The following is a 26,811-nucleotide window of genomic DNA, read 5'->3' on the forward strand; positions in this document are numbered from 1 at the left end:
CCCAGTTGTCACAAGTGCACATTTTTGCAGTTGTTATTGATAACCCTTTCCATTTTAATCAAATTTGGAGAGAATTTATAAGGCAAAAATACAGCGTATGATGTCACGAGTAACCAATCACAATCGCGTCTACAGGCTTGCTCAATACTTTTAACATCTGGCAACATTTGAACATGGCGTCAACTAGTGATGAGGCGGACCTGCAGAACGAAAATGAAATTAGAATGCATTATCCATGTTTCAAAGACAGCCTCGGGGAAAGTGACTGCATTTATCAATATATCCAAAGCTAAAGTAATCAGATGTGCTAAGGAATGGAAGGCTTTAGGTGGAGAATTAGGGGATTTTGACAATACTATTTTGTCTGACAATGCAGACCTCAACCTAACGTTGGACACAACAACGTGCGGGTATCATCGGCAATGTTATATGAAGTTTACCGACGTATCCAAAATCTCCAGGGCTAAATCGAAAGTTACACAATCAGTTAGTGAGCTGTATTAAACTATTCTTGAAATATTACATTGAACATGAATGCTCTATTCGACTGAAAACTGTGTCATTCGAATTCGTACAGTTACAGTAACCACAGTCGTTCTTAACTAGCTTATGCATACGCGGTAAAAAAATGTACACAGCGCTAAGTTCTAACGTTGACTAAACTGTTATTTAATAGCCCAGGCTATGCTCAAACAAAAAGGTTGGCTGAATGTACGTTCTGTGTACAATTTGTCACAAGAACAAAGTGGGTTGCTGGTGCTGGTAAAACTTTGCAATGAATTCAAAAGTTTTCCCCCCTTAGTATGGTCTTTGAAATATGCTGTATTTCTTGTTGAAGATGCCTTTTTTATTAATTTTTTGAACTAATGCGAGTTAAACCAACTAAACAGTTACAACCCGTCTATTGGATACAGGCCTTGAAGTAAATCATAATCACAAAGTAAATATATATGATCATCATCCTAGGCTAAATTCAACAAAACTGTTGTTGAAATCTCTTTCTTTATTTTCTGTCTTACAGAGGATTTACCAGCTCAAACTGATACTGCAAATTTTGGAGACTTCTCACACAATGATCAATTAGGTAAGATTTGCATTTGTTGCCTTCAAATAAAGTGCAATTATTGTCTTGCTACTAAAATGTATTTCAATGGAAATTCAGGTACATGTTCTATTTATAAGTAAATAAGGGGAGGGAGGGAGGAGGGAGGAAATGATTTGAATTGTAAAGTAAAAAATTAATGTAGAATACTCAATTTTGCAAAACTCATGGTATGCAGCATAAGTTAGCATATTTTATTTGAGCTTTATCAGTCACTGTTTTTATTGATGTGGAAATTTATTTTAATGTTTCATATCTCTTTTTAAACTATCTATCAGCTATGCAACATTGAAGTAATTGAAAGCAACTTTTAATTACTTGAGGTGAAGCAAAGGGGCACATTTTTGTATCACATATACATATTAAATAAATCTTCATCTGCTCTGTCTACAGAATCAATGGATCAAGGACCTACCCCAAAGCAGCTGAGATCAGTCCACACACTTCACAGTGGCCACATTCTGTCTCCAGTAGTTATATTATTCAAGACCTTCAAATTAGCAATTCTGCATGAGAGTGACATGATGGAAAGTTGCCATGTCTAAATTCCTGCAAATTTTCATGAATATGTACAATGTACTTCATAGGTCCTGTTCTATGAAAATGTATACATACTGTAGCTACTAGATAAAGTAAATGTTTTCAAATGTTACTTCAGTTTAACAATGATGGTAAAAAGTAATGTATGCACTGGTGATGGTGTGTGCCTGTGATGTCTTGGATTATACACATAATATTTTAGGTACATTTTCAAACTTGCATGTAGGCACACAAATTAAATCTATTTTGGTAAAAAATGGTGTGAGCTTTGAAAATCTTGCTTTCCAAGGAATCTCCAATTCAGTTGACTCTCTGAATGGTTATATAAAAATAATTGTCATTGTACTGCATAATGTCCTCACTCAGTGCATGTTGAATATCTTGTTCAAAAAGTGTAACAATAACTAGAATACTGTCACTATTCATATATGCCGTTGACCAAATATGCTAAATGATTGTTTCTAGTTACACTTCTTTATTCATAATGTATTGGCCCTTTATAAAGTAACTGTAAAAAGAAATTCTTCAATAAAACGTGATGAAAAAACAAACATAGGTATGGGAATTGCGATATCTATTGTCGCCTTTTTTGAAAATTTGTTTTTTAGCGGATTTAAAAGCACCAGGGTACGTCCCAGAAGTGAAAACCAGATTGAAAATGTAACAGAGTATCGAGACAAGGACGCGAGCAATGATGTGAGAAACCTGTATGATGTCAGCATTGTAACCTTTTAACATCTTCTTTGGCATTCCAGTACCTGGACACCACCTGTCTATAAGGGTATAGTATAGCTCACTAGCTTGTTTGATCAGTTATTGCGCACTGGCTACATGATCCTGATTGGCTGTTTGTATTAGTATTTATTCAGGCGCGTTGCGAGAAATTTGACAAGGGAGGGATGAACCTGTAGGCAAATTATCAGAGCCGTAGATTCGGCATTGGGAACTATATATCTAAGCGTAGCGCCACCATTGTTAGCGCAAATTGTACAAGAAAATTTTGGCCGTAAAAGCCTCCCACTTTGATGTGTTCACACAAGTCAAACATGTTTGTAAAGGTTCAGGTCCTTGCTTCCCGTTATTAATGACATGCACGCGATTCAAGAAGCGAATTAACGATAATGATAATTACAGTGAAACTCTAGAAATAGGAACGAAATCTGCCAACTAAATTCTTCGAGGCAATAATTTGTACGACCTGAATCTCTATCAGTCAGGTCACGATGTACAAACAAAGAAGGGAAACCATATAACTACAGGCCTATTCAGGCGAACATATAGAGGAACTGCTTGAAGACTTACTCTTAATTAGAAATAAAATATATTCAGTCTATGAGGGTATATAATTAATAAATGAACCCTGAAAAGAATTCTGCCTAATGAGGATTCTAGATTTAGCCAATAGTTCACTATGTATCAAGATACACTGCGTAACCTGTTTTCCGGTGCCGGGAACCTATATACCATTGATCACTAAATGTGTACTTCGTCATCAGCACATATTTGGAAATACGTCATGCATAAGCATTGTTTAGTTTCAAGCCAAATGAAATAGACAGCATTTTTATTTTTGGACAAGGGGATTTCCATTGAGGGAATAGTGCAAGGGTCTCGTTCGGCACTTTATAGGTTGATAGTGCGCCGATTTCCTTGGTACCGCATTTAACTCTGTGTGAGTGATAGCTTAGCCTCCCAGCAAACAAAAAAAACGTTATGAACGGGTTTCGTCTATTGTTTTTAAAACGTTATTTTTGGTGTAATAAATATGTCACAAAAACGTTTTCAGGCTATTATTTCAAAACATTTTTTCGTTAAAACATTAATGTAACATTAATATCTCATAAAATGTTATGCCGACGTTTTTATAACATCACATTTAACGTTATTAAAACATATTTTAGAGGTTCTTTTAAAAATATTATGATAACGTTTGTGTTTGCTGGGCTATATGTGCGTCATTATATCTTAGCGCAGGTTGCAAAGAGTATAAATAAAAGCAGACTGTAATGGCTGCACTGTTAATAAGAATTGTAAATTTACAGTAAATTCCTGTCGATTTTTACAGAAAAAGCCGGTTTTCTATATTTACATGTAAACGTCTGTTAAAATAACATACGTTTTCTGTACAGCAAGTGGTTTACAAAAAATTGTAGTATTTTTCCCTCCAATGAAAATTTACAGGAGTAAGTAAGTAAGTAAAACTTTATTGCTCCAAATAAGGAAATTATTGTCTCGCACATAAAAGTTCAAATCAGTACAAAAATAAATGAGCATAGGAAAATAAATCAGGATATATACAGATGGAGATTAAAGAATGAGAATGAAAACAGTAAGACAAGGACAAGATAAAAGATTATTGCAACAGCCTAGCGACGTAAGTTGACATTGAAAAGTTTGATTGCACGGGGAGTGAACGAGTTACGATAGCGATTAGTTCTCGTGTACGGCTGTCTCAGTCTGCCACTGCCTCTGTTAATAACATTGTCATTAAGATAACAATGAAGGGGGTGGCAACAGTCATTCCAAACTGAATCTAGCTTTGTTTGAAGCAGTGACTGGTACACCGAGTCGACTGTATGCTGTCGACCTCCAATGACTCCCCCAGCTTTTCTAATTATGTGATCGATACGGTCCTTCTCGACTTTAGTGACATTCCCACCCCAACATATAAGACAGTATCTCCAAACTCCGCAAATAATAGAATTATAAAACATTTGCATTATATCGGTACGTACGTTGAATTTAGACAACTTTCTGAGACAATATAACCTGGTATTTAACTTCTTAACCAGGGCATCCACGTGACCATCCCATGTTAAGCTATTGTTGAGGTGAATACCCAGATACTTGTAGGAGTGGACCCTTTCAACTTCTTTACCCTTGATCATGACTGGAGGAGGTTCAACAGCATTACGGCGGAAGTCGATGATCATTTCCTTCGTTTTAGAAATATTCAATTGCAAGAAGTTACTGTCACAATAGTCAACGAATGACTGCAGCTGGCAGAGATATGCCCCATCATCATTACCACGAATGAGTCCAGCCATGGCTGTGTCATCGGCAAACTTGATGATGGGACATACCTTCTCCTGGGATCTGCAGTCAGACGTGTACAAGGTGAAAAGAAACGGAGCTAGAACTGTGCCCTGCGGCGCTCCGGTGTTGGAGGTAATAATGTTAGATCGACAGGTGGGACCGAGTTTGACAAATTGGGTGCGATTTGTGAGATACTTGACAATCCAGTGAATAAACCCATGTGGGATGCCCATGTTGATAAGCTTTGTAGCAAGATTGTGAGGCTGAATAGTGTTGAATGCAGATGAGAAGTCAAAGAACATCACGCGTGCAGAATTGCCATGGTGCTCTAAGTGTGAATACAGGCATTGAAGAAGTAGCAGTATGGCATCTTCACAACTACGGCTAGCCTTGTAAGCAAACTGTAAAGGATCTAAAAATGGAGCAACTAGAGGATTAAAACGATTTAAGAATAATCGCTCGCATACCTTCATTGGCACTGCAGTTAACGCTATAGGGCGAAGGTCGTTCATAAAAGAGATGGCAGAACATTTTGGCACTGGAATAATACTGGATTGCTTCCATAGATGAGGCACCTCCCCAGTTTTGAAGGACAAATTGTAAATTACAGTAAAAATGTGAGCCAGCTCTATTGCACAATGCTTCAAAACATTAGGTTGGACATTATCGGGTCCAGCAGCCTTAGATGGGTTTAACCTGGAAAACTGCCGGCGAACGTCCCCCTAGGACACCACTACGTCACAAGTATAATTTGTCAATAGGGTTTGAAGCTTACTATGTTCATCTGTAAAAACTTTCTGGTCAAAACGGTTATAAAAGTGATTCAAATCATTGGCATAATCATGGCTCATTTCTGGTATGTGGCGAGAACTAGACTTATTACTGTAGCCACTCATAAGGCGAATACCCTCCCAGACACGTTTCATGTTATTGTCTGTGAACAGTTTCTCTATCTTGTCCCGGTAAGCGGCTTTTTCCTGGGCGATCACTCTTTTAAGCTCCTTTTGTACCTCCCTCAGTGCGCCCGAGTCACCCCTCTTGAATAGGCCCTTCTTCTTGTTGATGATATTCTTCACCTTCTTTGTGATCCACGGTTTGTTATTTGGGAAAACTTTGACTTCCTTCTTAGGGATGGTATTGTCAACACAAAAAGATATGTAATCGCTTATTGTACGTGTCAGTTCATCCAGGTCAGCGCTGGCCTCCACAAACATATCCCAGTCTGTACTGTCCAACTCAGCCCGCAGATGATCGACAGCGTCATTGTTCCATTGTTGTACATGGATTACGCGGGGATTCTCCCTCTTCACGATGGGTCGATATCTGGGCATCAGATTAACCAGATTATGGTCTGCTCTACCGAGCTTGGGAAGTCGGACGGACAGATAAGCGTCTTTAACATTTGTATAGAGCAAGTCCAGTTCGCGGGTGGCACACTTGACTTGTTGATAATAATGCACACTGCTTCGTCTGAGATTACAATGGTTAAAATCACCGTTGATTATAGTGAGAGCATCCGGCGCGGAGCTTTCAAATTTATCAATAATGTCAATGAGTTCCATTGCCGCTGATTTGGCAACATTGCGATGTGGAACATAGACAGTGTGAATAATAACGTGTGAAAACTCCCGTGGCAAGTAATAAGGGCGACATGTGACAGTTAAGATCTCGATATTGGGGGAACTTGAGTGACGTTTAATATGGGCATTATTCGGGTGGCACCACTTCTGATTCACGTATATGCACACCCCACCCCCTTTTCCTTTCCCGGATTGAGTTGTCCGATCCCCTCTTAATAGTGTGAATCCATCTATCGAGGCATGGGAGTCAGTATGGTGTTCGGTGAGCCAGGTCTCGGTGAATGATAGTATACTTGCATTCCGAAATTCCTGCAGAAATTTGCAGTTAGCGGAGATCTCATCAATTTTATTAGTTATTGATTGTACGTTACCAATTATGATAGATGGTAGGTAGGGTTTGTGCTTCAATCGCCTGTTCCTCTTCCTCACACCTCCTACCTTGCCCCGTTTCCGTTTTCGAATTTCCTTGGGAATGCTATTGTCAATGAACAGACGTTGTAACTCACTATGTATAGGCTTTTTCATGAGAAAACCCCTCACCCTTCCAGAATCCTGGATCCGGCCCTGCATCAAACAGTGGTGACGGAACGGGAGGGGATTGGGGGCTAAAGGCATTATGATTTTTGTATCATCCCAACTCATCTGATATGTAATACCATATTTCATAGATTGTTTTTTCTCATCAATTGGGAAATTGCAGACATGAGATCCATATTTTCAGGTTAGGTACATGCTGCTTAAAATACTCGGGAAGTGCCGTTTCCGGCCATCTGGGGGGTTTGTAAAGCCAAAAATTTTCTTGTACGCTCCGCGCCAACCGATGATGGCGCTCCGCTTAGACAGTCTTACGTTCAGGCGCGGCTGGACCAGTCAGACCCCCCTGTCACAAATCCTGCATCCGCCCCTGATATGTCATTGAATATTCTACAAAACAACTTTTTTATGCCCACGAAACTGTCGAATATGATTTTCCACTGCTGGTAGAGATATAAAATATTGGGAATTCTGAAATTCCTGCAAACATGCGGCTGTGCCTGTTCACTACTCACTAATGTATCGCCTTAAAAAATGATGAGTGGAAATTATTTCTCCAAGACCGTATCGTATCGTGGGTATCAAGTGCGTCTGATATACGAACGTACGTAGTACGTACGTACGTACGTCTATGATGATATGCACTGTACTGTACTGATAAAAACATAGGTGATTTTCACTCCATGGGAGTGATCACTGTGCACATTCCGGTATAAGAGTGAATTTCCACTCCATTGGAGTAAATCTTAACTCCTAATAGAGTTATATTCACTCATATTAGGAGTGAGGGTTAACTCCAATAGAGTTAAATTTCACTCTTAATTTGAAGTGCGTCCAGTGATCACTCCAATGGAATGAAATCCACTCATTTGCTTTTAGAGTGTTGCTAGATATATGAAGAAGAAATTTACATACCAATACATGTTATCGGTCATCGATTGGCACAAAAACGCAGATTCTGATGACAGCTGCCTCAAGAAACCCAATAAATGTGGACCATTACCGAAACATCGATGGGTGTTAGTCTTCCATCCCCTTCCTCTAATGCTATTTACGTCCACATGTGGGCATATCCTGCAAACCTACCGGTAGCCCACAAGGGTTTGAGTTGGGAGAAAGGCCTTGACACCTTGAAACAACAAATGATGCCAACCTCCCTCAAGTTAATAGTCTGGCTGAGTTGGCAAGGCCAGCCAGCATGAAAGAGAAAAAACTTTTTTGCATTTCTGTCACCAAAGTTGCACATCTTTTTGGTTGCTATTTTGCCTCACAGGTGCCATCTCCTGCGATCTGGGGCGTGCTGAAATCTCAAATTTTCTCTGTACGCTCAGCGCCAACCAAGGTGGCGCTCCGCTTAGATAGAAACCTCCTGCCCCCCCCCCCCCACAAGAAAGAACAGCCCCCCATGGCCCCCTCACTCAAAAAATCCTAGCTACGCCACTGCAGATCACCACTGAACTGACTGTCATGAAATACTTCCCACAAGCTGCATACAAGTAAGAATCATTGCATTTACAAACAAAAGACCCACTGTGCCGGGTGTGATAGCGCGATCTCACAGCCCTGACCGTGCCAGGAGTTCTGAGTAGTGGTGACAATGCCATGGTACTCAGTAGCTGTGACAGTACCAACGTACTGGGTGACCGTGACAGTGCTAAGGTACTGGGTAACTGTGACAGTGTCATTTGACTGAGAGTAGCTGTGCTCTTTTCAGGGAGTTGAGTATATGTGACAGTGCCAAAATACTGATTAGCTGTGGTAGTACCAGGGTAACGATTAGCTGTGGCAGTGTCGGAGTACTGGGTTGCTTTGAAGGTACCCAGGTCCTGAGTAGCTGTGAGTGTGCCAGGGTACTGACTATAGCTGTGACAGGGAAAGGGTACAGTGTAGCTCTTATCATGTCAGGGGATCTGAGTAGTTGTGACATTGCCAGGTTACTTAGTAGCTGTGACAGTACCAACATACTGAGTAGCTGTAGTAGTACCAGGGTAATGATAAGATGTGACAATGTAAAAGTACTGAGTAACTTTGGAAGTGCGAGGTACCGAGCAGCTCCGACAGTGTCAGGGCACTGAGTAGTTGTGACAGCAGTAGGGTACTGACTAGCTGTGATAGTTCCAGGGTACCTACATCTGAGACAGTGCCAGGATACTGAGCATTTTTGACAGTGCCATGGCAACTGAAAAGCTGTGAAAGTACCAAGTTACTAAGTAGCTGTGACACTGCCAGAGTACTTAGTATACCGGACAGTCTCAGGGGCACTGGATATTTGTGACAGTGCTAGATTACTGAGTAGCTCTGATAGTGTCAAGGTACTTAGAAGCCGAGTCGGTGTCAGGGTACTGAATAGCTGTGACAGTAGCAAGATACTGAGAAACTCAAACAGTGTCAGGTTACTGAATAGCTGTGATTGTACCAATGTACTGGATAACTGTGACAGTACCAATGTACTGAATAGATGTGACCGTGCCAATTTATTGAATAGCAGTGACAGTACCAAGTTACTAAGTCCGTCAAACAGTGTCAGGTTACTGAATAGCTGTGATAGTACCAACGTACTGAGGAGCTGTGACAGTACCAAGGTACTGAGTAACTCAGACAGTGTGAGGTTACTGAATAGCTGTGACAGAACCAACGAACTGAGTAGCTGTGATAGTAGCAAGATACTGAGTAGCTGCGACAGTGTCATGGTATTGTATAGCTGTGACAGTACAAATGTACGAAATATCTGTGACAGCGCCAAGGTACTGAGTAGCTATGACAGTGCCATGCTACTATTATTATTAGAGAACGCTTTAATGTCCGATTACATAGTCTAAGGCTTGCGTATGCCATGACATCAATTCCTCATACTTTTGCTTCACCTGTTCTTACAGATACCTGATCTGTTTCCGTACACAAGCTGAATATGTTTACTGTTACTCTTCGTACTATTCCCAAATATGTTTTTAAACTTGACTTTGGATCGATGAATACTAGTTCTTATCATTAAATACCTCTGCTTATTAATAGTTATAAAGTCAATAAGCAAAATTGTAACTAATGCTCCATACAAGTACAATTCTACTTCTGTCTCATAACGGTTCCAAAATGAGGTACCGCTGAGGCTGATTAGCTGAGAACCATATCATTTATTTTGATTATGTTGACTGTAACATAGAATATGAACTTGCATTGATTTCGTGAGATATGCACTATTATGTATAAGAGAAACAATTTGGTTGAACGGTTTTGATAAAGTGGTATTTAATACTGACATGCTGCAGGGTGGATTTCTCTCCTTTATCTTAGTGTAGTGTAAATGCAAATGTATACAAATATTGACCATTATTCATACTATGACTACAGTGGGACCTCTCTCACGGTAATAACTACCAAATATAAATTTAATTAAATCCGATAGTCCTATTGCGCTTTAGAAAGTATCATAAAGGGGAAAATGTTTCTCGGTTAGCACTTCACAAAACAGTGGGTGACATCATCATATAATGTATACTTACTTCATGACTTGATGCTATCTGCAGGAGCTGTATGGTCGACCTCTGCAGTAACTTGCTGTGCTCTTCACTGATAGTGATGCGTTTAGAACAAAGCTCTTTGACAGTGTCAACGATGTCTTCAACATTTCCACTCTGTTCCAAGATGCAAAGGATTGCAAACTTGTCTCCGTCTTTCTTGCTTTTCAAATATTTGATGATTTTCTTGCCAGCGGTGGAATTCAACCCACAAGCAAATCGAAATACGTACTGGAGATCAAATGGATCCATCTTCCCAAGAATTGGTTCCAGGTCAGCTGAATCTTCCACCTTGCAGAGGATATCCACCACACGAAATGATGCGAACCATTCACAGAATAGTTTATGGTAAAACCTTACTTCAATCTTCATCTTATCGCTCTTACCACGTGTCTGTCCATCTGCAATATCATACATCTCCTCCTCTACTAGGATACCAACAAGAATGTACTGATCATAAAAATCTTGACCGAGTCGCTGGAGGAATTCTACTTGGCTCCACGATATTTGTTGATTCTCTTTACTAAGCCCATCGAAAGCGATTTTATCAAGTTCACTGTGATTATGTTCTAAGAACTTTGAGTATTCTTTAGCATTGAAATCTTTGGATTTGTTTCTCGTGTGACTGTGAAAGCAATTCATCGCGTGGCGAAGGAATTCAGTAACAGATTTAAATTTCTGAAAACCCTCTATTTCATGAGTCATGTGAGAAAACATAGTAAACAAGAGAGGAATCTGGCAGAGGTCATCAAGAATGACATTTTCCTTGAGACCTTTCTTAACTTTAGCAATAGCTACCTCATCATCTCCACAAACAGCCTTACGGATGTACTGATCACGCGCAGTCTCATCAAAACCAGTAAGTTTAAATCGTTTCGTTTTGGCTCTGTCATACTCATTAGGTAGATACCTGGTTGTCAAGGTCACGTCAGATTCTTGGAACATCTTGTACTTGATAATGCGTTCTACGTCATTTTCCTCTCCATTACCTGTTTTCAAGCCGTATACATTATTCTCGTTGGTGTCTCTGCCTGGGTATTCATCATAGCCATCTAACTGGAATGCTACTAACTTGCAACTCTCTAGTATTTCCTTGATGTCTCTCTCCTTGACCCTGTATTCCTTTGGCACCAGATATCGCTTGATCGCTCTATAGATTGACGGAACATTACCCAATTGTCTAAGTCTGAGTAAAATAAGAATTTCTACGTCAGCGAGAGGTGAACCTTGGACACCATTACACCAGTCATATGCTAATAGCAGGGTAAGAGTAGACTTCCCATACCCAGGCTCTCCTTCGATGATACGTCTTTTACACCTCCTATGGGGATCATTGAATATGTTCTTGTAAGAATCTAACTGTTCCCATGGTGCATCTTTACCATTCGATGTAACAGTACCACTCAATGCAACCACACCACTCTCAACAAATATCGTATTCACACAATAAAGTCTGTCCTGTATATAGGGTAAAGGTTTTACGGAGTCATAATAAAGTTTATACTTCTCTTTAAGCCCATCGATTAGTATTTGTTTCTTATCTATGAGAAAAATAAAACAAACAATAATTAATAAACGAAACAAACAGGCCAACACAGCCACCAACAATATAGATTCTTTGGTTATAAGTAAAGTAATGCAATCATTGATTGTTGAAGAACCGACTGTTCAGTTGATCTAACAACGCATCTTAGAGAGTTTCTTACTGTTGGTGTAAGTAATATGATAGAAATTCAAATCGGTGTCCTAATTGGAAAATCAATTATTAAATATAATACGCATATTAACGTGAGTATTTATGGAGTTGGTGTACACTTTTTATCATTTCCATTTCGTCATTTAGATTCATTAGAATCCATATTTCAAATTAATTCAATTTACATTTTGTTTCTTTATTTTTTTCTCAATGGTGTAAGGGTAGGTGGCTAATAACTATAGGAGTATGGTGTGAATCTGAGCTTTTACTTCCTAATCATAAAGGCCTCGATCGAATGGCTGTTTCATGGAACGTGTATATAAAATAAGTTTAAGATACACCTTAAGTTAAAGAAATTGATTTGCAAACAAGAAATGTGGTAGATGGTTTAGACATATTAAAGCTTTGCGAACATGAAAATAGACCAGACGCATACGTCAAGCAAGGTTTTAGCAATTGAATTACGTACAAAAAAAAAGTGATATGTGGTAATGCAGTTGTGAGACTATGTTTTAAATGACAAGTTTGGGCCATTTTACATTGCATCACAACTCAAGTTTTTATTCATTATGCAATCATGTGACAAAAATATACTGACGTTTGAAGTTGAAATCTCCACATTAAAGTGAACGGCATTCCTACCAAAACAATGTTTCTAAGTAAAGAACGCAGTGCAGATGGCGAAGAGATTAGTTGTTGATTGAAAAAGTAATCAGTAATCTGTCCTAATTTGCCCCTTCCTCTTCCTCCCCCTCCAGTCCCTCAATCAATCGAGTAAGACTAGTGTCACTATAGTCACCAAGAAATCGTAAGGCACTCGCATGTGATGCTGCAAAACTAAACAATATTGCCAACCTTCTATTGTCAGTGGGTCTGAATACTTCTTTCTTGCAGGGGTAGTTTGTTTTTCAGATGCTTGGAGGTTTGTACTTGTTGAAGACAATGTCGCGGCGGTCTCACGGTGTGGAATTCTCTCAAATTGTGAGGCAGATGCATCACTTCGTAATGATTGTCTTGGTGACAACGCATCCCCTAGTTCAAGTGTTAGTGAGTTCCGAATAGCTCCTGGTGGTGTGTCTGTTTTAAGTCTTCTCTTCGAACTTTTCTTCTTTGAACTTCGATTTCCCATCTTTTTACCTTTCACAAGTAACGGAAGAAACTCAGTCAAAGTCGATGTAACCTTATTGAAAACATACAGCTTATTGACATGTAACTAAGCTTAGACACTCTACATATGTTTATCAACTAAACCACGTATCACATATCGAAGAACTCGACAAAAGGAGCTTAAAATGTTAAAAATAGCCTAAACTAGCTAAAAGCAAATCATATTGCACCGCAGAGCACGTTGGTAAGTCATAATAATAATAAGGCAGGTATTTTTACGACGCCTAAGCGATTAGGAATTTGTGAGAAGCCTGCAGGGGCTTATTAATTACACCTTTCACGTCGGGTGGCTTCCAATTCAACATTTCATCTCAAATTTGGAATATTTTTTCTTTATTTTGGAAAGTCATTTCAGATGGTAAAACCGTACATTGCTCTTGCATGGAAAACCCACCTTACTATGACCCGGACAGGGATCGAACCCCAAACTTCCGGATTGATAAGCCTCATTGCTTCAAATGCCACCGCCGTTATCCACTCGGCCAAAGCAGCGTTAACATTCGTGATTCTATAGTTTATATTTCACAGTCTTCTATGTACAAATACATAGCTATAATAATACTACAAATAAACAGTATTTATACATTATTTCAAATACGGTTCATATTTACTTGTACATGAGCGGTATAACAATAACCTGAATCATCAGAGCACATTTAATCCTTCATAACTGTTTCATGAAAGTTCGTTTACAATATCGTTTGTTTATAACAGTCACTTCTGTGGGATCAATGTTCAGCTATTAGCAAAGAATCGTACAAAAACATGTGTTTTAAAACTTTGTTACCGAATTGTGTACACAACAGAACCAATTATCGTTAAAATTTTGCCTTCCAAATATCCTGACTAACAATACAGTTTCAAAAACCAGGTATTTAGATTCCTAGGAATCCAATTAATAAATTAATATATGAGGCACCCTCCTTATCAAACAAATTTCCTATGTGGCTAAATGGTGCATGGCCTTGTGATCCAATGCAGTAGCAAACAATGTTTGCTCACTAGATTCAACAAGTGCACAAGATACTGACCTACCTGAGAAATAACTTAATGTAGTTACCATATAAATCAGAATCATGACAATAAACTACATAATGGAGATAAGAGCATTTAAGCTCCACGAACTTAATCAAAATGGCGAACGGTATAATAACAGAAATGTAAACGTTCTGTTATCTAAAACTGGTTATTGACTGAGCTCGAGCTCCGTATTTATATATTCGTCTAATTGCTTTTCATCAGATTTTATACTTCAAACTTTACTATTCAAACATTTAAACAGTTTGGTATTGAAGATCAAAATCAACGTGAGGGAAACTTGTCTTAAAGCATCAAACAGAATTTATTGTCAGATTGTATATAACAAATTTTCTACCCTTCTCATACCTTACATTATCGATTTATATATTTGTATATCATGTTTGTATGGATATTACTGTAACGCGCCTTAGAGCAATTTTTGATTGGATACGGCGCTAGAGAAATTTTGTAAAATAAAGAAATAAATACAGACTCTACAGGGTATTAACCTAAGTTCATATCATAAACACCATTCAGACATTAAAAGCGTATTGCACAAACATGCCGAGAGGAAATATTAAACTTTGATATTTATAAAATATCCGAGATTTTAATAATTGCTTATTTTACGAGAATTATTAAGATCTAGAGATGAAATCGTGATATTACCAGGCATCAAAATAAGTTTGGTAGCAACATTGGGTGTATGTTATAAATTTTACCTTAATCTTTCAAATAGTATACCATTTCTATTGCGCAAACGTTTAATCATATGATGTAGTGACATATATAGAAGAAGAAGATATAAATGTCTACTGCAAATACAAACAAACTCATCTTGAATACTAAGAAAATCAGATGTCAGTTGAAGACCATTTTTAAATGTGTAGTATAGTTATATTTGGATAATGTTAAGATTTACAGAAAACCCTTTTAGCTATAGACATTTCTGAGAAACATGATGTAGAAAGGTTCAATAAAACTATTTTTACATGTTATTGCATACTTCTATTATTCTTAACGTATGATACTTTTTATTCATGGAAGTCCGGTGTTGAATTTCATTGTATTTGTGTCCTGCTTTATTAGTAATATTTGTAAAGCACGTTATCACTTTAGATCAATCTATATGAGTGTGTTGTTTGATGCATTAACATTAATTATAACAAGAATAACTACAACGTATGCATTCCTATATTTATACTATCACAGTTATTATTCAGTATTACAGTAATAATCTAGCCAATAATTGGCATGAAGGGTACATTCAATGGGTAGATTGGATTTAGAAAACAATAATAAAAATGTAACTGTAGTTTGAAATAATTCGTATAACTAGTGGTGACCATTGATGTTGATATTAATCAAGGCAATTATTCAAAACATTTAAGCGCAACAAACAAAGAAGAAGTTAACAACACTATCCAATTATCGTTAAAGACTAGAAATGTTTATATGATATTAGTTAACAATTATTCTTACGAAAAAATTTATTGTCAACAAATACCCTCTGTGTCATTGTTAGTTAACTCCTTTCCTATCCAATAATTACTTTGGTTTTCTGAACATCTTCTTTCTGTATACTTATAACTGCTGTGATATTAGATCGAAGTTTAACATTTAGCATTACTATGATTGTCCAACTTTATATCATGGTTACAGTTATATTAATTAATGTTTAGAAACTGAAAAAATGCAAATGTCATTACTTAAGACTTTCAACGACAAATGATGTCTTATGATATCTGTGGCCGTTATGTTTTTAAATAAAGTTCAATGTAGATTTTTATTACAAATTTTCACCAAATTATCATTAACAAGTTGTTCTGGAAAAGGAACACAATTCAGGAATGATGACATTTATGTTTTTATACGATTTCTACATTCTAAAAGTGAATTTCGTGTAGATTGAAAGTAACTATCAAGGTATTTACCTCTTCTGCGGGTAGATTGTTTTCAACTATTAAATATCAGCATATAAAGTTTTACCGGCATTCGATATTCTTTATATTTGCATGTTTATAGTACAACATATACTGTATTTTATGCATTACTGTAGATAGGTCCGCCATTTCACACACCATGCATGAATAGTAAATTCCATTAATGTTAAAGAAATCGACCTACCTGAGGGGTAACTTGTTCATCGTGTCAGATAGAAAGATGAGTATCAAAATGCATAATTAAACTGATGGCAATCTCCTCCGTTTATTTCAAGAAATAGCAAAACGGGTACGGCCGGTATCCAGTGAACACTCCTTAACCAAAATGGCATCTGGGTGAAAACTAAACGGCTCAGTCATCTTTACTGGTCATTGGTTGAGCTAGATGTTCCTATTTACATATTCGTCAATTAGTTTTTCAACTTGTTTTTATCAGATTTGAAATTTAGACTTTACTTTTCCAAGCAGTTATATCGCGTTATCATTACCATCATGTCCATTTTCTTTAAAGCAGTTTATACTTTGGACATAATTAAATTATACTTGACATTTTGTTGACATTTACGATTTTCAGAGCCTTGTTGACTTAGAATTTTAATAATTAAAAAAAAAAAGAACGAGAATTGTTTTTGTGTCTTCTTCCCCTTTAACGGAGTGACATACCTGACAGTTTGTTTAACTTCGGTGTGCACAGTATTTCACAGGTGGTGGTTTTGAGGGAGTGGCAAATTCAAACTTAATACAATGATTTAGGTTTTGGGTTGAATCTTTAAGGAAGTTCCAGCGGCGTACTGAGGATTTAATTTTAAGGAGGGGAGCTGTCCTGGTCTCATTTTATCGACATAGATGTATAGGGTGTAGGAGTGCTCCGACAGGGATGACTTCAATTTTAGACGTCAAATGGCGCATTGCGATGCATAGTTAGACTATATTGATTGTCTATAGTAGTAAGTATTAGATTCTCAGACATATTTTTAAGATAATATAGTGTAAATATCTATGAAGGAAAAGTTGTGCTTATAAATAATAAAGAACTCAAAATCCCCCGATTGATTTAGGAAGAGGCCTGATCGTATGAAGGGAGATGGTAGAAGCCATTCAAGGCATCTCCAAAGTAGACGATACATTAGGCCTACGCGCAAAGGTTTGCTCATAAATACTTTGTGTGAGGTTGAACAATTGGAGAGGTACAAATGCTGCAGCGGTCCAACACTTCCACGGCTAAATTCAAGAGATCTTTCAAGATAACCTTTTCCCTCGACTGATGAATGGCGGTTGGATGTGTGGGGATTTAAGGGTGCATCGACAGTCTCAAATTTTAATTGTTTTTTTTTACAGTCACCCAGGAGACCAGGACTTTTGAAAGGAGGGGTTAGCTGTGGGATCGGGCACATTTAGCGGATTCGAGAGGTCTTCCCACGATAACAGGCCAATTATGCATTTTATGGCATATTTATGTATATAAATAGGGGTTATATTGAGATAAGTCTAAGCTCGCGGTTGTTCTAATAAGTAATAGCTACGATATAATTTGTGTAAATTTGAAACGGGGGTGAAGTGTCCACCAGTCACACCCCTGTATCCACGCCTAATTGAGATGACGGCAATCTTCCCGGTTTACTTGAACAAATATCAATACGGTACGGTCGTTATCCAGGGCTTACTAAGTATACTATATCCAAATGGAGACTCAGTCATCCTCACTGGTCATTAGGTGACCTCGGTGTTCTATTAACATATTCGTCAATTAGTAATTCAACTTGTTTTTATCAGATTTGAAATTTAGACTTTACCATTTCAATCTGTTATCTCGCGCTATATTTACCATCATTTTTATTTTGTTTAAAGCAGTTCATATTTATTTATATATTAGACTAACTTAAATTATCTTCCATAAAATTAAATTAAAGGTATCAAAATACCTTGAGCATAAAATGTCAACCAAAATGATGTACATAAAGAAACTATGTGTACAATTATCCTTCGCCTGCAGCAGCTATATTTATTGTGAGCTCCATGCCAGACCGTAATATAATATGGCATAAAGAAGTTCTGCATTGAAGAAACGAATTTTTGTTTCATTTCATCATTTTATATGAACATGTTTTCATAAGATATCACTAAATCTTTATTAAATTTTGAAAGAAATATATTTTAAATGTCAATTCAAACGACCGAAGAAGTCATAACATAACAATAATAAGAAGTATTATATATGACGCATTTTATTTGTTATTTGTTAATTAAGTTTTTATCTGATACACCGGTGACTTGTTTTCAGTTTGTGTAAGCAGGTGTTATGATAGTGGATCCACTCAATCAAAGGCAAAGTCCATCAAAATTGAAACTGCAAAACACAAAATAAACATCTAGATAAGATATAATGGCGATCGTGACAAATAATAATATGCTGTGTAACTATGGATTGTGTCTGGCATCTACATAATAGTGTATGGTCAACGTTTGACTTTCGCATAAGCGGGCAGTGCATATATTATGGTGGTGATGACGTATGGGTTATATAACGTGATCAAAACCACGTCAGTTTATCACCCGTCAGATTAATGCCTCAATGAGTTAACTAAGAAATGTCTCGTTCACACAAAGACAAGGTGTATTGGTGCCAGAAGTAAAGTTTCATCCTTAACCGATCACCAATATAATTTCAGGTTTCAGTAAATAATATTGAAACAACGAACACGACAGGTCCAAAGTAAATTAAACCTCATCAGTAGTACGAAGTGTCAACCGAAAACAACAAACACCTATTTATATTGAATGAGAGCAAACAATAAAACGTAGGTAAAGTACGGCGATTTTTTTCGATGCAGAACTTGTTTATGCCATATTATATAACGGTCTGGCATGGAGCTGACAAAAAATATGGCTGCTGCAGAATTATGGTAACTGTACACATAGTTTCGCTATGTACATCATTTTGGTGGAAAGTTTATGCTTAAAGTATATTGATATATTTAATTTCCAACAAAATATGAAGTATAATTTAAGTTAGTCTAACATATGTACTGCTTTATAGAAATATAAATGATGTTAATTAAAGCGCGATTTAACAGATTGGTAAGGTAAAGACTAAATTTCAAATCTGATAAAAACAATATATATATATATACTATACTTAGTTAGCCCTGGATAATGACCGTACCGTATTGATATTTGTTCAAGTAAACGGAGAAGATTTCCGTCATCTCAATTAGGCGTGGATCCAGGGGTGTGACTGTTGGAGACTACACCGTTTCGAATTAACACAACTTATAGAGTAGCTATTACTTATCAGAACAACCGCGAGCTTAGACTTAACTTAATATAAACCCTATTTTAATTTTTATAAGTATGCCATAAAATGCATCATTGGGCCTCTTTTTTTTTGCTTGGGAAGACCTCTCGAATCTGCTAAAAACGAACCCCTCCTTTCAAAAATTCTGCTCTGCCGGATGACTGTAAAACTACTTATTAAAATTTGAGCATGTCAATACACCCTAAACCCACACACCCTACCCCAGTCATCAGTCGAGGGAAAAGGTTATGTTTTGAGATCTCTTGTATTTAGATGTGGAAGTGTTAAACACATGGATTTTTTAAATGAAATCAAAAGATTTTAACTTATAAATGTTACTGGCTTTTTAAGGCAATTAGTCAGTCTTTAACAATTAAGAGCAAAATCAATTGGAATATGAAGACTTCAAACCTACCAAAGTTGCTGGACTGCCAAGTTTAGCAAACAGTAAGTCAGTGTTACTTTATAATGGATACCAAAAACAATCACATCTATTTTATGGACACAAGCCACATACTTGGTATACATTGTATATTGTCAATGGTCATTGGTCGTGGACAACATCCTTAGGTGCTCCTTCTCTGAAGCAACGAGAAAAACCCTTCGGACGATTTTGACGATCGAATGCAGCAAACTGTCACATATTTAAAGCTCAAGTGTTAACTTATACATCAGTTTAATTTCACATAAGAAACACATTTTATTTTATACGTCATAAGTTTTTCATACAACATAATTGTGCCTTGTGAATGTTCTTTTAAACTAAGAACACCATATTGGGAGGGAAATAACAGAAAAGTTGTATATTGAGATTATTTTGATAAAATAAGTTGGTATTAAAATTAGAGGTTACTTACTTCCCAAAACAATGACTAACTGGCTCTGTAATGTTTACAAATCAGAACCTGACGTAAAAGGTGGCCTGGAGGACTGTTTAATTTTAGTTAAATTCAATTGTAAAATAGTCAAAACATTTTGTTTACTTTCTGAAATGTGAAGAGAATGTAAGGAAAGACTACTACCATATGCTTACCTCATCTTTGTCTTGGTGTTACTTACCCTTATTTACTCTGTAATACATATTAGATTCTGATATGAAAAGTTGCTCAGATGAGTTTGATTAAATTTGCATCTCGATAGTAACATATATAGTCAGAACATTTTGAAACCCTTCTGAAATGTGCAAATTAAAGGCTAGTAATGACTACTAACATACACTTACCTCATCTTTGTAAAGAACGTCTCCCCTCTCCCTCTCCTTTCAGTGATCTTGTCACATGTTTCATACTATAAAACTTTAACTTTCGTGAAATGTGGTGAGACTTTGTCTTGGTCATGCCTAGAGAAAACTTTATGAAATTAATGAAATTTTACTAGTAAACTAGTCAGAACATGTCGTGAATATGAAGGAAATGTTCTTTTTGGCTACTAAAATTTATGCTTGCCTCATCTGAGGAACGTTTCCCCCGGTAATCCTTTCACATGGTGGACACTGTGATGATTGTTTATCCTGTTTTTGAAATTACGAACTCTGCCCTACAATATCCATGTTTATATATTAGAATGTTAATTTTACTATCTATTTGCCGTGTCACTTATGAAATATTGTCTGTTTGTAACTGATGGGCTTGCAATGATAAAATAAATTGAAAGTATTACATATATACATCTTCTTTCCTTGAAATAGTCTGATTTTAAATCAACAAACCTTCAAAATGTATGTCTGTCCAAACCTTTCATGTAATTTCCTTATTTTTCGTAGTTGTGGGCGTTTGAAATCACACTTGTAAAGTTAAAAAACATATCTTGAAGAGATTGTACTAACTGAATGAACATTTCACCAGCTGGCGTAGGTTTTATCTCTACTGTAACAATTGAACAGTACAGATACTGTAGGGTCATTCCATGTCAAGTCAACCAGTGGTCCCAAAGTGACCCTTTCAGATTTAGATGTAATTTCATAAGAAAGATTGAGTATGGTCGAAACGAACACCATACAAATTAGTCAAACTATACTCCATGTCGTTTTCGTAATATGGCCTGTTAAAATATGGTCGAAACGGCCATTTTGTGCGTGAGCGTGTCGCGAAAAGTGATTTTTGTGATATTTCCGACTGTGAAAGCTCAAAATTCAGTCTTTGTACCAGGTAGAGAGCTCAAATTTGGTATTCTATCTACAGAAAGTAGGAAAAGTGTTTTGATTTCATGAAAGCAATAGGAAGTATGGTCGAATGTGAATTTATAAGTATCGGAAATGACATAAAAAATGATATATGGGTTAAAGAGTATTTAGTCATCTGTATATACTCTGCACCCATCAGTTCAAAAGAAGATGACTGAATTCTTAGATATAAGTACGCCTTTATCTGTTTCTGATTCCTTGGGCAGAGGGGATATATGCGATGGTGGTGGCGTGCGTATGCAGCGTATGTGTGACACTTGCTCGTAAACACTCTAACTTCAGAAGAATAACTGGACATTTCATATTTGGTATGTAGGTTCCCTTTAGACAGAAGCGCCTTGGGATTGTTGTTGGTATTGGTCAAAGGTCATCTGAGGACAGCACGGGTCAAAGTATAAGGACATTATTCACACAATAGTATAAGTTTCAGGAACTTTAAACTAAGTGTGTAGCCTGCCGTTGTTAAGTAGACGGATAATTTTGTTTCAAGTTGAAACTTCTAATTTGCTTCAAGTCAATGGTTGATTAAGGTTAGCATTAATTCAATCCCCGAGAACCTTTTTTTTTTTCTTAGGAAGTGGCCAGTGCTTAGCTTTGGGTTTCAGCATGATATTTTGTGCAAGGACTGGATGAACAGTAAAGCACATAATTGGTTAGTTCGTAATTGATATCAATTGTTGTTACGCAATTGACAATGATTTGCATTTTTAAGAACCTAATTAGTAATTCTTGAAAGTTTACATCATGTCAGTCAAGGTATCATTCCATTGCTCTCACTATCTTGGTATACATCCAGCTTTCACCATACATAATTGGTATATGTTTCATATGGTGTTTAATATTAAATTTGTATCTAAGTTTAATCTGAAAAAATGCAAAATATCTTAAACTACCGTGAATTCCCAATATTACAGACCTCGGGAATTTAACTTGACAACAAGTACTTGACCTTAACCCATCACAGTTGCCCCATTAATGATTGTTATTACAAAAAGTACATTTAGTGACAGATATCGTCCAATCGATTATTTGAATTCAACAGAGGTCACAATCTTTACACCTTGTAAGCTTGCATATATAATTATTTCTATGATGAATGGCTTTTCTTTGTCACTAACTGTCATAGGATTTGACCTTTCCTGTTTTAGGTGGCTGAGAGGGTCGCCATTGTCCCTAATGACTATTATCTGTCGAAGTTTTCTGCTATGATGTTCTGGTATTTGACTTAAGGACACAGTTTCCTCAGTTGCTCTATCAATCACGTGATTTAATACAAGTATACATTTATAAGGTAAGGAATCACTAACACTGCTGGCTTTCTGGTTATCATTACTGTCTGTGAGTTATTGTACTCTGCATATGACTAATCTTCAGTTATTGCTTGTGCATTCTGTTCATTTCATCCAAATTGCTAAACAAGTACAATTATGTTTTCCGTACCCTGGATCAATAGTCAAGTACCACGAATACTCACTATATCAAGAAAAGTGACGCCCAGCAAAAGAAGGAAAAAACAACTATGTAATGGTTTTGGATAATATCTTTGTTTTTAAGATTTAATCGTACTATATTTAACCTTACGTTGTCTTTTTTCTCCCCTCAGGGTGCCGTGGTTAGTTATGTTCCGGAGGTAATCAGCGACTATGTACAGCTTTCCATGTATGAGGGGCTTCGGAAGTACGCTCTGAAAAAGAAGCAGCAAAAGTCGCAATGATTTTGCCAACAAGACTTTCAATCATGCTTGACCTAAACGATCAGAAGAAAGCAATGTTATTCATGTGAAGTAATTAATATATACGTCTATGTTGTTTCCAACCAAGGCATCAGACGGAATTATGCACACTTGACCTGAAAATGAAATTCATTGCACACTTTTTCATTGGCTTAGGAAAGATGAACAGTTTAGATCAATTAGATTTTTAGCTAGGGATAGAACCCACGACCTCCCAGATGCTACATTTTATTGTTTTAATGTCACCACTTTTAACCACTCGACCTTAGCACTGGATACATATAATTTATCCGTTAATTCCGTTTTCTTCTTTTTAGGAATATCTTTATATTTGATCAAGTATATTTTCATACATTTGTAGGTCACATTTTGTTAGATCTGTTATGACTGTTTTTTTTACATTGTTTTGTTAAGCTATTCAGTTTTATAATTTTCAAGCTCGTAATAGAGAAAGGATAAGTGGAAAAATACAGAGCAGAATGAAGTATACTACATCATTCTTGATCTGTTAGGTGTGTATTGTAATGCTTGTATCTTTAGGATCACATCAGAACAATCATTTAATATGAATCATATTGGGCGTGTGCATGGATATGATGAATGTTTTCAAATTGCAATATGAGAGCAGGAATATTTCAATCTGAACTTACAACTTGTTTTGTCCTTTTTTGGTTGTTTGCTTTCTGACAAGTATATGCAATAGAACTTGGATTATTCGGACCACTTGATCTTGGATATCCGTATTAGAAATCTAACCATACTGGTTTCTTCATGTAAAGTAGGCTACTAACCGGCTTACATGACCCGAGGGCAGCTCACTCCTTATAAAATGTTATATTCGCACAAAAGTTGGGCCTCTACTTTAAACAGTCGTGGGGACTTTGAATTCCCCTCCCTCACCACTTTTGATATGTGCACGCAACTTAATATTTGGATTACCACATAGAATGGAACTATTTATTGGAGCGTATGGGGAATTATCCTCTTTCTCGTCACGTAAAAAAATAAGAAACAAATGCTGTATTTTGCATGATAAAAAGTTTGCAAACTGGTGGTCTACTGACTCTGACCGATTTGCAATGTGTGCCAATCGTCATTTTCATATGCTGGCTTTACACTCCCGTTGATTCAGGATGTTGGGCATATCTGTTGGTGTCGGTTGACAATAGTGACTTTTCGTTTCCAGTGCTCAGGTCCTTTTGTTCATGATTGAGTTTCGCATATGGCTTGACTTTGTGTCGATATGGCTTATATTATCCACTTGTCAGCGTCGTTGTTCATCTATATTAACCTTGCCTGCTGAGGGGAATGTCTCAACTCATCCCGTTTCCCCCCAAAAAGGTCTTGAAAACACTGCAATCTTCTTGTCTTTCTCAAGTAGCCAGTATACATTATCAGTCGATGTACCTATTTAGAGTGTAGCATATCATGTAAGAACTGGCATGTGCTTGTATAACGCATCCTCGAGATAAATTAAATCATGGTAAGATGAGTTCAATTTCTGTTTTTAAAAAGATACAACACACAAGCTCATCAAAATTAGTAAAACGCACAGTATTCTCCTGTAATCTTTATGGTAAATAACAAGACGGAGTACACAAGACATGACTAAGCAATGAAAGTCATTAAAATGTAACACGCATGTTCTACTCAGTCTACTAATCTACTAATGCAGGAGGCGCGCTAATCTCATCCGTGCAGAACGGATCCACAGCCTATGAGTTTAAGAGTGGATGGTGTATCAAATAATCCCATGAGTGTGTGTATGTGTGTGTGGGGGGGGGGGAGGGGCGTCTAGCAAGCTCTCCTAAGAGCTTCGCATAATGAAAACATCGACCGGTCTCTCAGTAAGACGTCAGCTAAAGTTGCTAAACCAACATTACCTAAGTAATGTATGGACATTAACAAATATAATTTTATTCTAGAGCTCGTCTTCTCTACTGCAGATGTATGGCCGCTTGCAGAGTTTTGGTTAATAGTAGAGTTGCTTGCTAGGTTAGGAAGCAATTTTTTTGAAGCAATTTTAGATAAGCAGATACTCTGACAGAAACGGGGGTGGAGTGAACACTAGTCACACCTCTGGGTCCACGCCTGATCCTCAAACACCCTTCTAGAGAGCAAACCACAACCAAGATTTGCCTCCAGCAAACTGTAATCTGTATAATCAGCTAATCTTGTAGTGATTCATAGTTCAGATTAAAAAATAAAGAATAGAGCTCACTCGGCCAAGGAAATAACTCCTCCATCGCTCACGTTTTAGTTTGTCATCATCATTCTTCGCGTGTAACGAACAATTATGAAACTACGTCACAATACTTCACATTGTGGCAATATTCTTCTTGGTGCTGACAAACTGTATTATCGAGAAGCTAGGACTTAAATTGCAAATGTAATTGAATACGTACTGTATAACATTTGTGAACATATGGTTGCTTTTGTAATTACCTGCCATAGCAACCATATTGCAACATATTTTTTTAATAACAACAATTACAGTATCAAAAACATTTGAAATATTTCGACCATAGTCTACTAGATATAGTGACACTACCTCCTCAAATATTTTTATTTCATAATAGACAAAATGAAACATAGAAACGAAAAATAGCAAGTACGCAGTACGTTTCGATTCGTTTAAGTTATTGTAATGTATTTTAAAGCAGAATTTTAGTTTGTGAACAAGATATAGTACTTCATTTGGAAACACAACAGTTTACCTTCTTAAGTTACTAAGTATACTCCGACCCGTAGCGAGCCTGGGCTTCAGGAATGTACTCTCCCCAGCTCTCTCCCCTCTGTTCCGATCATGTGTAAAACTACTTCACAAGTAACTGGACATGGGGTTTGTGCTCGTCATTATATTGTTGGTGACCATTAAACTCAAAATACCTAGCAACGGGTCTGAGTATACTACATTTTCATGAAAGCTGCATTTTACGGAAGGTTCTAACTTCCACCATGCTGAGCAGTTCGCCTTGTTAGATCTATGAAATAAAACGGCTTTATGTTGCCTTGTATTGGCTCCATTGCGACCCCAACGTTTGGATCATTACGGAAGTTGCAAATGCTGGTAAGTGTAGTTTTGGTCTAAAACTGAAAGAACATTTTACAGTAATTTTACTAGAATGATCTTCAGACACTCGGGACTATCGCTTGAACGGTATCATACGTTACAACCAGTTTTTATAAATTCAAAGTATAAACGCAAAATGCAGCTTTTACATGAAAGATATCATGTCCACTCCAATATTCAAATTACTAATTACTTTATTATAAGAAAGTACCTATTTTGATATTAGCTTTAGTGATAAATTAATAATTATGTTAGCAATGATAAGGTCAAGTTCACTGCGACATGCGATACAATTGAATCATTGTAATAGTAATTAATATCTAACAACATACAACAAAGTGCTAACATTGAACAAAAAGTCTTGCAAAATGTCTTCGCAGTTAATTAATTGATCAC

The 26,811-nt window shown here is 36.9% G+C and overlaps 2 protein-coding genes across 9 annotated transcripts in view; one reads left to right on the forward strand and one right to left on the reverse strand.

The window, feature by feature from the left end:
• Window positions 1-26,811, forward strand: part of LOC139983661 (very-long-chain 3-oxoacyl-CoA reductase-like) — a 262,428-nt gene that overhangs the window by 51,034 nt on the left and 184,583 nt on the right. Inside the window, exon 10 of one of the 3 annotated variants that reach the window (XM_071997371.1) lies at window positions 23,214-23,344. The exons of the other annotated variants lie outside the window; for them this stretch is intronic. Coding sequence (XP_071853472.1) covers window positions 23,214-23,324 — 111 coding nt within the window. The 3' untranslated portion in view covers window positions 23,325-23,344. Of the gene's footprint in view, window positions 1-23,213; window positions 23,345-26,811 lie in introns of those variants that run through there. 3 annotated transcript variants of the gene reach the window in all.
• LOC139983648 (uncharacterized) overlaps window positions 1-26,811 on the reverse strand; it is a 180,711-nt gene that overhangs the window by 30,042 nt on the left and 123,858 nt on the right. The window lies entirely within an intron of this gene.

This window comes from Apostichopus japonicus, chromosome 16, assembly GCF_037975245.1.
Source record: "Apostichopus japonicus isolate 1M-3 chromosome 16, ASM3797524v1, whole genome shotgun sequence".
Classification (NCBI taxonomy): domain Eukaryota; kingdom Metazoa; phylum Echinodermata; class Holothuroidea; order Aspidochirotida; family Stichopodidae; genus Apostichopus; species Apostichopus japonicus.